The sequence below is a fragment of the Hemitrygon akajei genome, chromosome 26 (genome assembly GCF_048418815.1).
Source record: "Hemitrygon akajei chromosome 26, sHemAka1.3, whole genome shotgun sequence".
In the NCBI taxonomy this organism is placed as follows: domain Eukaryota; kingdom Metazoa; phylum Chordata; class Chondrichthyes; order Myliobatiformes; family Dasyatidae; genus Hemitrygon; species Hemitrygon akajei.
In genome coordinates this window covers 9,920,414-9,934,838 of record NC_133149.1, presented here as the reverse complement: position 1 = coordinate 9,934,838, position 14,425 = coordinate 9,920,414, and the positions used below count along the sequence as shown (strand labels likewise).

Genomic DNA, 14,425 nt, shown 5'->3' with positions numbered 1-14,425 from the left:
TTTACCCTTGGTAAATCCATGCTGGCTCGGCCCAATCCTATCACTGCTATCTAGATATGCCACTATTTCATCCTTAATAATGGACTCTTCCCCACCACCGATGACAGGCTGACAGGTCGATAGTTCTCTGTTTTCTCCCTCCCTCCTTTCTTAAAAAGTGGGATAACATTAGCCGTTCTCCAATCCTCAGGAACTGATCCTGAATCTAAGGAACATTGGAAAAGGATTACCAATGCATCCGCAATTTCCAGGGCCACCTCCTTTAGTACCCTAGGATGCAGACCATCTGGACCTGGGGATTTGTCAGCCTTCAGTCCCATCAGTCTTCTCATCACCGTTTCCTTCCTAATGTCAATCTGTTTCATTTCCTCTGTTACCCTATGTCCTTGGCCTATCCATACATGGGTAAGTTTTAGAGGTAAGTTTTTCACGCAGAGAGTAGTGGGTGCATGGAAGCACTGCAGGCGGCGGTGGTAGAGATGGATACAACAGCGTCTTTTAAGAGGCTCTTAGATAGGTACATGGAGCTTAGAAAAATAGAGGGCCATGCAGTAGGGAAAGTCTAAGCAGTTTCTAGAGTAGGTTACATGGTTGGCACAACACTGTGGGCCAAAGGGGCTGTAATGAGCTGTAGATTTCTACGTTCTATATAAGACAAATACCAGCATTATAATGTACATGCATACTTTGAGAATACGATAAAACTTTGAACATCTTTTTGTCTTTTATTTCCATATTTACTTTTTATTTTTGTTTTTTTATTTTATGTTTGCACTTTACCCCATTGTAAAGTTCTTAGAACTACATCGTCTGTGTGATAGGTGCTCGATAAATAAGTTATTATTGTTAACAAAACAGCAGAGCTATCCAGAGGAAATGTGAGCTATGGATGGAGACAATGAGATACTTACGGTAGATTTTGACATTCACCGTAGCCTCGGATTCATTCCCATCCCTTGAGGTCGCAACGCATTTATATACGCCAGCATCATCGACATTGGCATCGTAGAGGGTCAGGCTTGAGGAAACCTCACTTACTGTCGCCACAGCAATTCGCTGTTGATTGGGATCGATTTTGTCACCATTCGGCAAGTACCAGGAAATGCTGTTGGCTTCTCCAGTCACTGAAATTAAACAAAATCTTAATGAGGTACAAGCATTCGTCAACTCACTGCCACTGCAATGGACTGCTTCTCTGTTCTAGTTGGGTTCTTGTACAAATTGTGTATAATTTATGCTGAACTATGTATTCTTGTGAATGCTGCCTATATTTATATAAATATATTATATGCATACTTTGTATATAAATTTTGTAATTTATTGTAATATCATGTATTGCAATGTACTGCTGCCACAAAACAACAAATTTCACTATATACAGTATGTCACCTGATTCTGATGTACTTGTGCATATGGCAATTAACTCGAGTTTGACTTTGAAATCAGAACCACCTTGGCCCACCAGCATGTGAACTTCCTGCAGATTACCAGACCCCTGCCTATCCCAAAACTGAATTCACACCTTTCTTTTTTGGTCACAGATATTTGGATATTCATTGCTAGGTCAATTAATTGCACTAATACCAAAGTCAACACTGTTATGTATGTGGAGACACAAGAGATGGCAGATGCTGGAATCTGGAGCAACAAACAATCTGCTGGAGGAACTCCGTGGGTGGAGCAGTGCCTGTTCAGGGAGGTAGGGAGGAGAATTGTCAACATAAACACAAGAGTATTTGCAGATGTTGGAAATCCAAAGCAACATACAATCTAGAAGAGCTCAGCAGGTCAGAGAACATTGATGGAGAGGAATAAACAGTGAACGCTTTAGGTTGAAACGCTGCATCAGGACATTAAAAAATGAATAATCTACATTTTCCTATTTTTTTATGTTTAATGAAATAGTGTTAGCCATTCTACTTACCTACAATATGGAGGTACATTCAGCGCTTTGGGATCATGCTACCTTCCAATAGCGGAATCTCATCTATCAACATTCTTTCTCCTGGTAGCAGCACTACACTTCTCTCTCTCACACACTCATCAACTTGGCAGAATACATCTTCAGCACAGACTAGATGGGCTGAAGGGCCTGTTTCTATGCTGCAGTGCTCCATGATTCTATGACCATTTTTGATTATTCTGCCACTGATGGATGGGCCAAATGGCCTAATTCATTTTCTATCTCTTATGAAGCAACATCAATGGACAATGTACCAGCATATACTTGGATTTAATGGGAAGCTTGAGCATCTGAGGGGAACTTGCAGTGGTCTCAAGGAGAAGGTGCATGCTCCACACAGAAAACATCAGAGGGCAGGTCAAGCCCAAGTCTCTGCAGCTGCAAGAAAGCAGGAAGAACTGCTGTACAAACATGCCATAAAACTGTAAGACACAGGAGCAGAATTAGGCCATTCAGTATGTTCCACCATTCAATCGTAGCTGACTTATTTTAATTCTCAACAATTCTCCTGCCCTTTCTCCATAATATTATATCCACTTTAAATATACCCAGTGTCTTGGCCTCCAAGCTGTGGGTGGCAATGAATTCCACAGAGTTTCCATCTTCTGGCTGAAGAAATTTCTCCTCATCTCTGTTTTAAAGGGATGTACTTCTATTCTGAGTCTTCCCCCACTACTGTGCACATCCTCTCTACATCCACTCTATCTAGGCCTTTCAACAACATTTAGTAAGTTTCATGAGATTCCCACTCATTCTTCTGAATTCTAGTGATTACAGGCCCCGAAACACCATATGCTTCTCATACATTCACCCTTTCATTCCTTGGATCATTGCTGCCAGCTCCAACCTCTCTATCTCCCTGCAAACCCACACACCAGTGGTAGGGGACCAAGAGGGCCTTTGTGCAATCTTCCATGTGTCAAGGAGCTCCTGGAGTGACGTAATCTGGGATCTCTGCTTTAGACACTAGCAGTCCACATGCCTGTGAAATGAAGTTGGGCTGCTTGCAATCCATCCAACCCACACTTCCAAAATCAAGATCATATTTTGTCATTCAGCAGTGCACGAATGTAAAGGAGAATGAAATGATTATTACTCTGGATGCAATGCAACATTAAAAAAACACAATAAAACATAAAAACAGATGCAGCCTAAGGTGCATCTACTAAATACGAACTTGAAGGGAATGGTTACTTATGCAAGCAAGTATTTTGTGTTTTATATTTGTAACTAATTTAGATCACTTTGTAGAGATCTGTTTCCACTTTGACATGAAAGATTCTTCTCTGTTGATCAGTGTCAAAAAAGCCAAATTAAATCCACTGTGATTCAATGTTGTAAAACAATAAAACATGAAAACTTCCAAGGGTGAATATATACACACACACATACACACATGCATGAGAACGTTGTGCAGCAAAAATATATTCCTGATGGATGCACCAGCAGCATTACAGAAAATGAATTAAAATATAACATCAATCCCAAATTCAGATGGGAAAAAGTAGGAACATTAAGCCATCAGTTCCTCTACACAGCCAAACAAAGCTGGTAACAGCACAATCAAGGCCGAGCAGAGTACATATTAATCACAGTAGAGCTATTCTCACCACAGATTGGCTACACAAAAGCAAACTCAGCATATTGCAAATAAGCTTTTCGAAAACTAGAAATGAATTCCAGTCCTTAGGGAAAGCATGCTAAATGTGTTTGCTGCAAAAGGGCAGCGTGACCAAGTTATTAACGTGAAGCAATGGCTTCTTAGCTTCTTAATGATTTTAGAAGAATGGAAAAGCCTACAAAAAGTGGTGGATACAGCCCAGTCCATCACAGGAAATGTCCTCTCCATCAGTCAGCACATCTACAAAGAGCACTGGTAAAGATTTTTACTCCTCATGTATATGAAAGATGTAAGAAATAAAGTCAATTTAATTCAATTCAATTCCATCATCAAGAACCCCTACCTTCTAGGCCATGCTCTCTTCTCGTGCTGCCATTGGAAGGAAGGTACTGGAGCCTTAGGGGTCCCACTAGACCAGGTTGAGGAAAAGTTGTCAACCTTCAACCATCAAGCACCTAAACTAGCATGGATAACTTCACTCACTTCAACTCTGAACTAATTCCTTAACCTATGGATTCACTTTCAAGGCCTCTGCAACTCATATTTTCAGCATTATTTATTTATTTAGCATTTGCAGTTTGTCTTCTTTTGTACAATGGTTCTACGTCAGTCTTTATTTATGTGGAGTTTTTCATTAATTCTATTGTATTTCTCAGTTCTACTGTGAATGCCTGCAAGAAAATAAATCTCAAGGCTGTATGTATATGGTGACATACACATTATTTAATAATAAAATGATTTTGAACTTTGAATTTATCCCAGTCTCTGTTCTTCAAGGAGTTAGTGCCAGGGTGTAGTGGGGAATTAAGATTAAGACCAACATTAGTTTTTTTTGTCACATGTACATTGAAACATACAATAAAATGCATCATTTAAGTCAACTCAGCGAGGACTGTGCTGAGCAAGTGCTGTCACACTTCTGGTGTCAACATAGCATGCCCACAACTCTCTAATCCTAATTCATACATTTTTGGTATGTGGGAGGAAACCAAAACAGCTGGAGGAAACCCATAGTCATGGGGAGAACATACAAACTCCTTACAGACAGTGGCAGGAATCAAACTCAGATCTTACAGGTGGCAAACTGCAAAGTGCAAACTGCAAACTGCAAACTGCAGAGCTAATAGCTACGCCACCGTGCTGCCCCAAATATCTGCATATATTCCAAGGATAATAAAAGGACTATTATCAAATAACAGGGAGGAGTTTGTGAAAATCCAAATAAATGGAATTTATAGGTTCCCTCTGTCAACTTTGCTTGCTGCATTCTTGAAGATTTCTATCAATGTTGTGTAGTTGGATTTTCAGAAGATATTTGACAGGGTGCTACATATAAGGCCAGTGCACAGCAGCATTAGAGCTCATGGTACTGGAAGTAAATGCAACATTCCCTCAATTTTTTTTACAACTGCACTGAGCAGGAAATTTTTACACAGCCTGAAAGCTGTGTGGCACTTTAAATGTATTTTTTTTTTGTAATGTGCATTACTGTGCATTTTTATAACTGTTTAGAATGAAAAATCTTTCTACTTTGTCATTTTTTTCTTGTCTGTCTTTATTCCAGCTGCATGGCAACAAAGGCTATGCATGGAGGAGCATTTCAGTTACTGTGCAGCCGCACACCTGCACAGTTTGGAGGGAACAGTTTGTATTAGATTAACAGAACCCCAGGGAGCAACTACCTGATTGTTCTTGTGAACAGTTCTGCCATTAGGGTATTCTCTCATATCCACTGATCAACCCTAATCTCTGCTCATCTCTATTCCATCTAAGGGTATTTGCAAACATTTTAAACCTCTCCCTGCTTTAGGTTGTGGCCCGTTCTGCTCTAAGGAGACCACTATCATCCTGGTGCCTAAGAAAAACAAGAAAATGTGTCTCAATGACTATGCCCAGTGGCTCTAACATGAAGTGCTTTGAGAGGTTGGTCATGGCACGCATCAAATCCAACTTTCAAGACAACTTCAACCCACTGCAATTTGCCTACCACCAAAAAATATCCACATTGGAGGCTATCTCCCTGGCCCTAAACTCACCTCTAGAGCCTCTGGACAGTAAAGACACCTATCTTAGACTATTATTGACTGCAGTTCTGTCTTCAATACCATTATTCCAAGCAAACTCATCGCCAAACTCCTGACTCTGGGAGTCAATTCCTCCCTTTGTAACTGGATCCTTGACTTCCTGACCAACAGACCGCAATCAGATAGTCAGCAACACTTCCTCACAATTATTCTAAACACTGGTGATCCATGAGGGTGCGTCCTCAGCCCGCTACTGTACTCTCTTAACACTCATGACCGAGTGGCCAGATTCTGCTCTAACTTCATCTACAGGTTTGCAGATGAAAACATTTCAGTGGGCCACATCGCAAATAACAATGAGTCGGAGAACAGGAAGGAGATTGAAAGCATAGTAACATGGGGTCATGACAATAACCTTTGCCTAAATGTCAACAAAGCAGAAGAGCTGGTCAGTGACTTCAAAAAGGAGGGCAGTACACATGGTCCTGTCTACATCAAGAGTGTTGAGGTTAAGAAGGTTGAGAGCTTCAAGATTCAAGGTGTGAACATCACCAATAGCCTAACCTGGATCAATCACACTGATGTCACCACCATGAACACTCACCAATGCTTCTAATTCCTCAGGAGGTTAAAGAGATTTGGCATGTACCCATCAACCCTTACTAATTTTTATTGATGCACCAGAGAAAGCATTCTGTCTGGAAGTATAATGGCTTGGTATGGCAACTGCTCTACATGTGACTGCAGGAAACTAATAAGAACGTCATGGACACAGGAATCAGCCTCCCCACTATGGCTGTTTTACTGAGGCACTTCCCAGTGAACAGCCAGCATTATCAAAGTCCTCACCCACAACTAGACATTTTATCTTCTTCTGTCTACTATTAGCCAGAAAATACAAAAGGCTGAAAGCATATACCACCAGGATCATGGATAGCTCTATTCCACTGTAATCAGATTCTTTGACAGACATCTTGCATGATAAGATGGACTCTTTGCATCACAATCTACCGTGTTATGATCTTGCACTTTATTGTTTACCTGCACTGCACTCTCTCTGCAGCCGTTACACTTTATTCTGCATTGTTATTGTTTTGCCTTGTTCTACCTCAATGCACTGTCTAATGATGAGACTTAAATAAACAGTTTGCAAGATAAGCTTTTCACTGTATCTTGGTACACATGACAATAATAAATCAATACCAACTCTCATTGCTCAGAGATGTTTGCTAATGTGACATTTGACAGCTGTGACTCTTACGAAAGGTCCACGTAAACAGAGCTGGATGAACAAAGCCTAGATGGGAAAATGAGCAAGGTTATAAAGGACAAAAAGCCATAAAAAGGGAAAATTACAGCAACCAATTAATGTACACACCTTTGAAAGTTTTTTTAAAGAGTTAATTATGAATGGAAGATTTTACAGAGATGTACAAATGGAATGACAGAGGACATGCCTCTTTCAGGCAGGACCTGTTGGGGAATGTATTAGAGAAGTGCTTCTGGGATTGAATTGCTGAAGGGTTGATTTGTAATATCCTGAACCTATTTGGTAGTTAGATACATCCTCTAGAGCTCTGGACTGCCATCAGTATCAGTATCCCTTGACATCAAGGTCACTGCCATGTACAGGCAGGTTAATCTCAAGAAAGCAATTGATGCCAGGATTACAGGCTTCCTAAGAAGATACTGAATATCGAAAGGCCTTGATGGAGTGGATGTGAAGAGTATGTGTCCTACAGTGTGGAGTCTAAGACCAAATGACACAGCCTCAGAATAGAGGGATATCTATTTAGAACAGAAATGAAAAGGAACTTCTCAAGTCAGAGAGTGATGAATCTGTGGAATGCTTTGCCACAGACATAGAGGTCAAGTCACTGGGTATATTTAAAGGGGAGGTTGATAAGTTCCTGATTAGTCAGAGCATCAAAGGTTATGGGGGGAAGGTAGGAGAACGGGGTTGAGAGGGATAATAAATCAGCAATGATGGAATGACAGGGCAGACTCAATGGGTTGAATGTCCTAATACAGCTCCAATGTCTTAAGGTTTTATGGTCTTATTGGATGGCCATTTCTTTTGGCTAACAAGAACCTAGGGAGGACCAGATATCAGAGTAGCATAATACAAGAAGGCACACTGACCACATGGTGGGTGGAGCAGTCTGCCGGGACCTGGTCCCATCCCCATCACTGAACATTTTCTTGTGATGTCAGAAGTCAAAAAAACACAAGTGGGGAAATGTGGTGAAAGGGAGTAAGAGAATGACCACCTCAGATCCAACAGCAGTGTTCTTTAGAATTTTAGTACCACTGTGAGTGCCACTGACACCAAGCTAAACATGTATTCTCCTCTACAATAGGGTGAATCCTACAGGACAACCTCTACCACCCGCAAAATCTACAAAGAACTGGGATTGAAGCTGTAAGGGACCAGCTTTCCATGCCTGCAGCTTTGCACTCACAGAACAAGGAGAAACGGGGAGGAGAGATGGCAAGAGAAAAAAGCTGAGCGGATATTCAGTATCAAGAGGGGCATCGTAGCATAACAGTTAGTGCAAATGCTTTACAGCGCCAGTGTCACTGTCTAGGGTTCTAGTCCCACTGCCGCCTGTAAGAAGCTTATACATTCTCCCTGTGACGGTGTGGGGTTCCTCCAAGTGCTCCGGTTTCCTCACAAAGGCATTCAGTTAGGATGAGTGAGTTGTGGGCATGCTATGTTGCCACCAAAAGATGGTGATGCTTGAGGGAACAATCCTTGGACTGAGTTGGTCACTGAAGCAAAATGACACATTTCAATCATCTCTGGCAGAAGCAGATTACAATTCCATCATTAAGGACCCCCATCACCCAGAACATGCCCTCTTCTCATTGCTACCATCAGGGAGGAGGTGAGGGAGCCTGAAGGCACACACTCAAAAATTCAGGAACAGCTTTTTCCCCTCTGCTATCAGATTTCTAAATGGACTGAATCACTACTGTTCACTACTGTTTTCACTCTTTTTGCACTACTTATTTAATTTAACTTTTTAAAATATATATACACATCTTACTGCAATTTGCAGTTTTTATTATTATGTATTGCAATGTACTGCTGCCACATTACAACAAATTTCACAGCATATGCTGTTGATATAAAACCTGATTCTGATTCTGAACTTTGCCCACCTTGCTGCTTTTGCATCTTTGAATGATCTAGTCAAGGCATTTCCCCACAGAAAGTTATATTGTTTGACCTTTCTAATCTTGCCACTTCAGCTACTAAACACAGCAGGGGTCCCACTTTGGAATACTGGATGTTTGTTTCTTGTTAAATAATTTATTAGACATAATGACAAGCATAGAGACAAAGTTCGCTGCTCAGTGTGAATTGTATTTTGCAACTTCCTTGGAAAAATTCAATCAGACTACAGGAGGAGCCATGTCCTGGGGGCAAGATTAAGTGCCCTTCACACAGAAGGTAGTGGACATTCAGAAGTTAATTCCCATTTGAGCCCGAGGGCCCTGGGGTTGCATTAACATTAGCAAGGTGAAGAGCAATAGAGGGACTGAAGAACAAAGTATGAACTCCATTGCATCTGCAAAACCAGCTTGATATAACTAAACCCACAGGAAGTTCAAACCACTGGTGAGCAATGTGTGCGCAGTCACAAAGGCAGGAGCAGTGACCCTGGAAGAAACGGGAGAAGTCAAAGGAATTAAAGCTGGAGTGAGATGGGACAGTGTAAGCACTGGTGAAAGGTGGTTGAGAGAAAGGACCGGAGTGAGATGGGACATTGAGAGGGCTGGTACAAGATGGTTGAGAGAAAGGACCGGAGTGAGATGGGACATTGAGAGGGCTGGTAAAAGATGGTTTAGAGAAAGGACCGGTGTGAGATGGGATATTGAGAGGGCTGGTGCAAGGTGGTTTAGATAAAGGACTGGTGTGAGATGGGGCATTGAGAGAGTTGGTGCAAGGTGGTTTAGAGAAAGGACCGGTGTGAGATGGGACATTGAGAGAGTTGGTGCAAGGTGGTTTAGAGAAAGGACCGGTGTGAGATGGGACATTGAGAGAGCTGGTGCAAGGTGGTTTAGAGAAAGGACCAGTGTGAGATGGGACAGTGAGAGGGGCTGGTGCAAGGTGGTTTAGAGAAAGGACTGGAGTGAGATGGGACATTGAGGGGGCTGGTGCAAGGTGGTATAGAGAAAGGACCGGTGTGAGATGGGACAGTGAGAGGGGCTGGTGCAAGGTGGTTTAGAGAAAGGACTGGAGTGAGATGGGACATTGAGGGGGCTGGTGCAAAGTGGTTTAGAGAAAGGACTGATGTGAGATGGGACAGTGAGAGGGCTGCAGTGATATGGATCAGAAAGAGGAATGGAGAGTGATCGAATACAGAAAGGACTGGATTGAAATGGAACAGAGAGACAACTGGATCAAGGTGAGACTAAGAAAGGACTGAGATGAAGTCCACCCAGCCACAAAACCCTGGCCTTTTCTGCAGAACCCAGCCTGGCAGCCCCTGTCTATGTCAGGTCCTGACTATAAGACAACATGAAGGAAAGAACAATTTGGTTGGGCAGAACCAGAATAGATTTTGGAAAGGATATTACACCTGGTTAATCTGGATATGAGGATGAGATAGATAACGTGAACCAACAGTGTACATAGAGCACACTGTAAGTTGTGTGGTGCTGCAGAGACTGGGTTTAGGCACCAGGGAGTCCTGTCCTGTTTCTATCACTTGGCTGAAGGCACCATACAGTATATTACAATTTGATGACAATACAAATCTGGATGGGATTCAGAGCAGAGAGGAGGATACAGACATAAACTATTTCTGTAGAAAAAAACTGCCATGAATAATCACAATCATGAAAAAACCATGATCGGCATGACACATAATGAGTGAATGAGATGGAATATAATGAATCAGGATCATAATTAGGTTACATATAACATTAAATGTTGTGAAGTTTATTGCTTTGCAGCAGCAGTGCAATACATAATAAAAACTATTAATCATAATAAGAAATATACTGTACTGTGCAGACGTTTTAAGCAGGTGTATATAGCTAAGGTGCTCAAGATTTTTGCCCAGCACTGTAATAATTTTATGTATCGCACTGTACTGCTGCTACAAAAAAAAACAAATTTCACGACATATGTGAATAATGTCATTATTCAATAATAATAATAATTATTATTATTCATTAACAATAATCACATCGTCCATTCAGAAATCTGATGGTGAAGGAGAAGAAGCTGTTTCTGAAACATCGAGTATGAGTCTTCAGGCTTCTGTACCTCCTTCCAGATGGTAGCAATGGGAAGAGGGCATGTCCTGGGTGATAGGGGTGTTTAATGATGGATGCTGCCTTTTTAAGCTATCACCTTTTGAGGATGTCCTCAATGCTGGAGAGACTAACGCCCATGATGGAGCTGGCTGAGTTTGCAGCGTTTTCCGATCCTGTGCAGTGGCCTCTCTGTACCACAAGGTAATGCAACCAGCTAGACTGCTCTCCATGGTACAGTGTGAAATACTGTGTGGTCATTCACTCTGGAAATTACTAATGGTTCATGTCTAGAGATACCAGCATGTGCAGAAGATTGGCTGACTGGGCGAAGGCAAATTGGAATAAAGGTAGCTCTTTCTGGTTGGCTGCCAATGATAGCTTTTTTTTGCAGGAGTCAGTATTGAGTCCACAACATTGCATGTTACATGTTAAAGATCTGGATGATGGAATTGGCTTTATAACCATGTTTGTGGATAATACAAAGATAGGCGGAGGTGCAGGTAGTGTTGAGGAAGAAGGGAGTTTGCAGAAGGACTTGGACATATTAGGAGAATGGATAAAGAAGTGGCAGATGGAATACAATGTGGGGAAGTGTATGCTTATGTACTTTGATAGAAGAAATAACGATATAGACTGCTTTTTAAATGGGGAGCAGTTTCAAATATTAGAGGTTGAAAGAGAATTGCGAGTCCTGGTGGTGGTGTTGATAAATACAATAGGTGTTTAAGAAGCTCTTGGATAGACACATAAATGTGCAGAGAATGAAGGACAATGGACATTGTGTATGCAGAAGGGATGAGATTAGTTAGGTATTTAATTTCAGTACAGGCCCTTCACACCACAAATTACAACTTTGTGGCCCAAGGGTCTTGTTACTGTGTTATTCCATTCTGAGTTTACAGTACTGTGCAAAAGTCTTAGGTACATATACTGTATATAGCTAGGTTGCTTAAGACTTTTGCACAGCACTGTAGTAATTTTATGTATTGAATGAAAGAAATGGATTTCACACATCTGTGAGTGATGATAAACCTGATTCTGATAAGGGAGTTTATTATGGACTGAGAGTGGAAAGGGGGAATGGAGAAGGAAGGGCATGGGAAGCACCACAAAGACATTCTGTATTGATCAATAAACCAATTGTTTGGAATCAAATGACTTTGCCTGGTGTCTCAGGGCTGGGTGTGTCTGCACCCATGCCTTCCCCACTCCGACGCTGGCACTCCTTCTCTGCCACCTGTCCCACATCCCTCCAATGGGACTCTAACCGCACCACTCCCAACATCCTTTGTTGTCGCCAGATTTACAAACTTCCTCTCTATTCTCTGTTGACAAATACAGTATTGTGCAAAAGTCTTAGGCACCCTAGCTTTATACACACACATATATATGCGTGCCTAAGACCTTTGCACAGTTCTGTATATCTCTGCCTTGTGTACCCACAGACCAATGAGTGCATGTGTGTTGAACGTAGACAATTTAGTTATTTTTATTTATTTTACTTACTTAGAGATACAGAACAGAATAGGCCCTTCCATCCCATCGAGCCACACCACCCAGCAACCTCCAACAACCCACTGATTTAACACTGACCTAATTATGGGACAATTTACAATGACCAAGTACCTTACCAACTGATACATCTTTGAACTGTGGGAGGAAACCAGAGCACCCGGAGAAAACCCTTGCAGTCAGAGGAGGATGTACAAACTCTTAAAAGCGATTCAAATATGATCACAGGTGGTTTAATTCCACATACACATCCTACCTCCAGTAAATTTTTCACTGCTTACTTATCGAGAACAAATCCTTAAAAATATCTAAACATGTTGCTTCCACTATGGTTCACAACCATCTGTGGCAGGAAATAATGTTTGTGGCTAAGTACAGCCCCAGTGCTACAGTCAAGTTTGCTGACAACACCACTGTCGTAGGCTAAATCAAAGGTGGTGATGAATCAGCACCAGGGATATTTGAAGATCTGCCTGAGTGATGCCATAACAACAACCTCTTATTCAATGTCAGCAAGACCAAGGGGCTGACTACTGACTTCAGGAGGAAACCACAGGTCCATGAGACAGTCCTCATCAGAGGATAAGAAGTGGACAGGGTCAGCAACTTTAAATGTTATTATTATTTTGGAGGAACTGTCTTGGGCCCAGCACGTAAGTGCAATTATAAAGAAAGCACAGCAGCGCCTCTACTTCCTTCGGAGTTTGTAGAGATTCAGCATGACATCTAAAACTTTTGACAGACTTCCTCAGATGTGTAGTGGAGAGTGTATTGACTGGCTGCATAACAACCTGATAGGATACGGCCCAGTACATCATGTGTAAAGCCTTCCCCACTATTCAGCGCATCTACGTGAAACTCTGTCGTAGGAGAGCAACATCCATCATCAGGAGCCCCCACCACCCTAGACATGCTCTCTTCTCGCTGCTGCCATCTGTAGAAGGTACAGCAGCCTCAGAACTCACACCACCAGTTTCAGGATGTTCTTACATTTCAACCATCAGGCTCTTGAACCAAAGGGGATAACTTCACTCAATTTCACTTGCCCCATCACTGAGATGTTCCCAAAAAGATATTAACTCATTTTCAAGGACTCTTCATCTTATGTTCTTGATATTTATTGCTTATTTAGTTATTATTATTTTTTTTTGTATTTGCACAGCTCATTATCTTTTGCACACTGGTTGAACACCCAAGTTGGAACGATTTTGCATTGATTCTGGTGTGGTTATTATTCTATTATGGATTTATTGAGGATGCCCACAAGAAAATGAATTTCAGGGTCGTATATGGTAACATACATGTACTTTGATAATAAATTTACTTTGAGCTTTGAAATTCATACTATGCACCCAATGACCACTTTATTACAGAGATGCTGAATAAAGTGCCCACTGAGTGCATTTCTAATGAGAATAAAATAGTTCACTGAATAATCACAATTAAATCTTTTCAATGTACTGTTTGAAAGTTGCTGATGGAATAACAGTATTCATGTAAACTGTGGGTGAGTTGGAGATAATATCCAATTTAGGATCATTCATTCAATCTAAAATTCTCCAAATGAATGAGTAATCTTTCTAATTTCATCATCTGTCAATGTGGACCACCTCTCCACATTCTAAATAAATTTCAGACATTTGTCATCAAAAACAACTTAATCAGTTGTAATTCTGCAATCAGTTCCGACTGCATTCCTCCTGTTCTGTAACATTGAACAAACACCTAGCAGCAACACCTCACATTCCATTTTACATAGAAACATAGAAAATCTACAGCACAATACAGGCCCTTTGGCCCACAAAGTTGTGTCGAACATGTCCCTACCTTAGAAATTACTAGGCTTACCTATAGCCCTCTATTTATCTAAGCTCCAAGTACCTATCTAAAAGTCTCTTAAAATACCCTATCATATCCGTCTCCACCACTGTTGCTGCCAGCCCATCCCACGCACTCACCACTCTCTGAGTAAAAAAAACTACCCCTGACATCTCCCCTGTACCTACTCCCCAGCACCTTAAACCTGTGTCCTCT

General features: G+C 41.4%; 1 protein-coding gene across 10 annotated transcripts in view; it reads right to left on the bottom strand.

Annotated features, from left to right (window-relative positions):
* Positions 1-14,425, bottom strand: part of LOC140716749 (neural cell adhesion molecule 1-like) — a 694,163-nt gene that overhangs the window by 316,730 nt on the left and 363,008 nt on the right. For all 10 annotated transcript variants that reach the window (XM_073029568.1, XM_073029569.1, XM_073029563.1 and 7 more), the window contains exon 3: positions 912-1,124. In XM_073029568.1, coding sequence (XP_072885669.1) covers positions 912-1,124 — 213 coding nt within the window. The remainder of the gene's footprint in view (positions 1-911; positions 1,125-14,425) is intronic.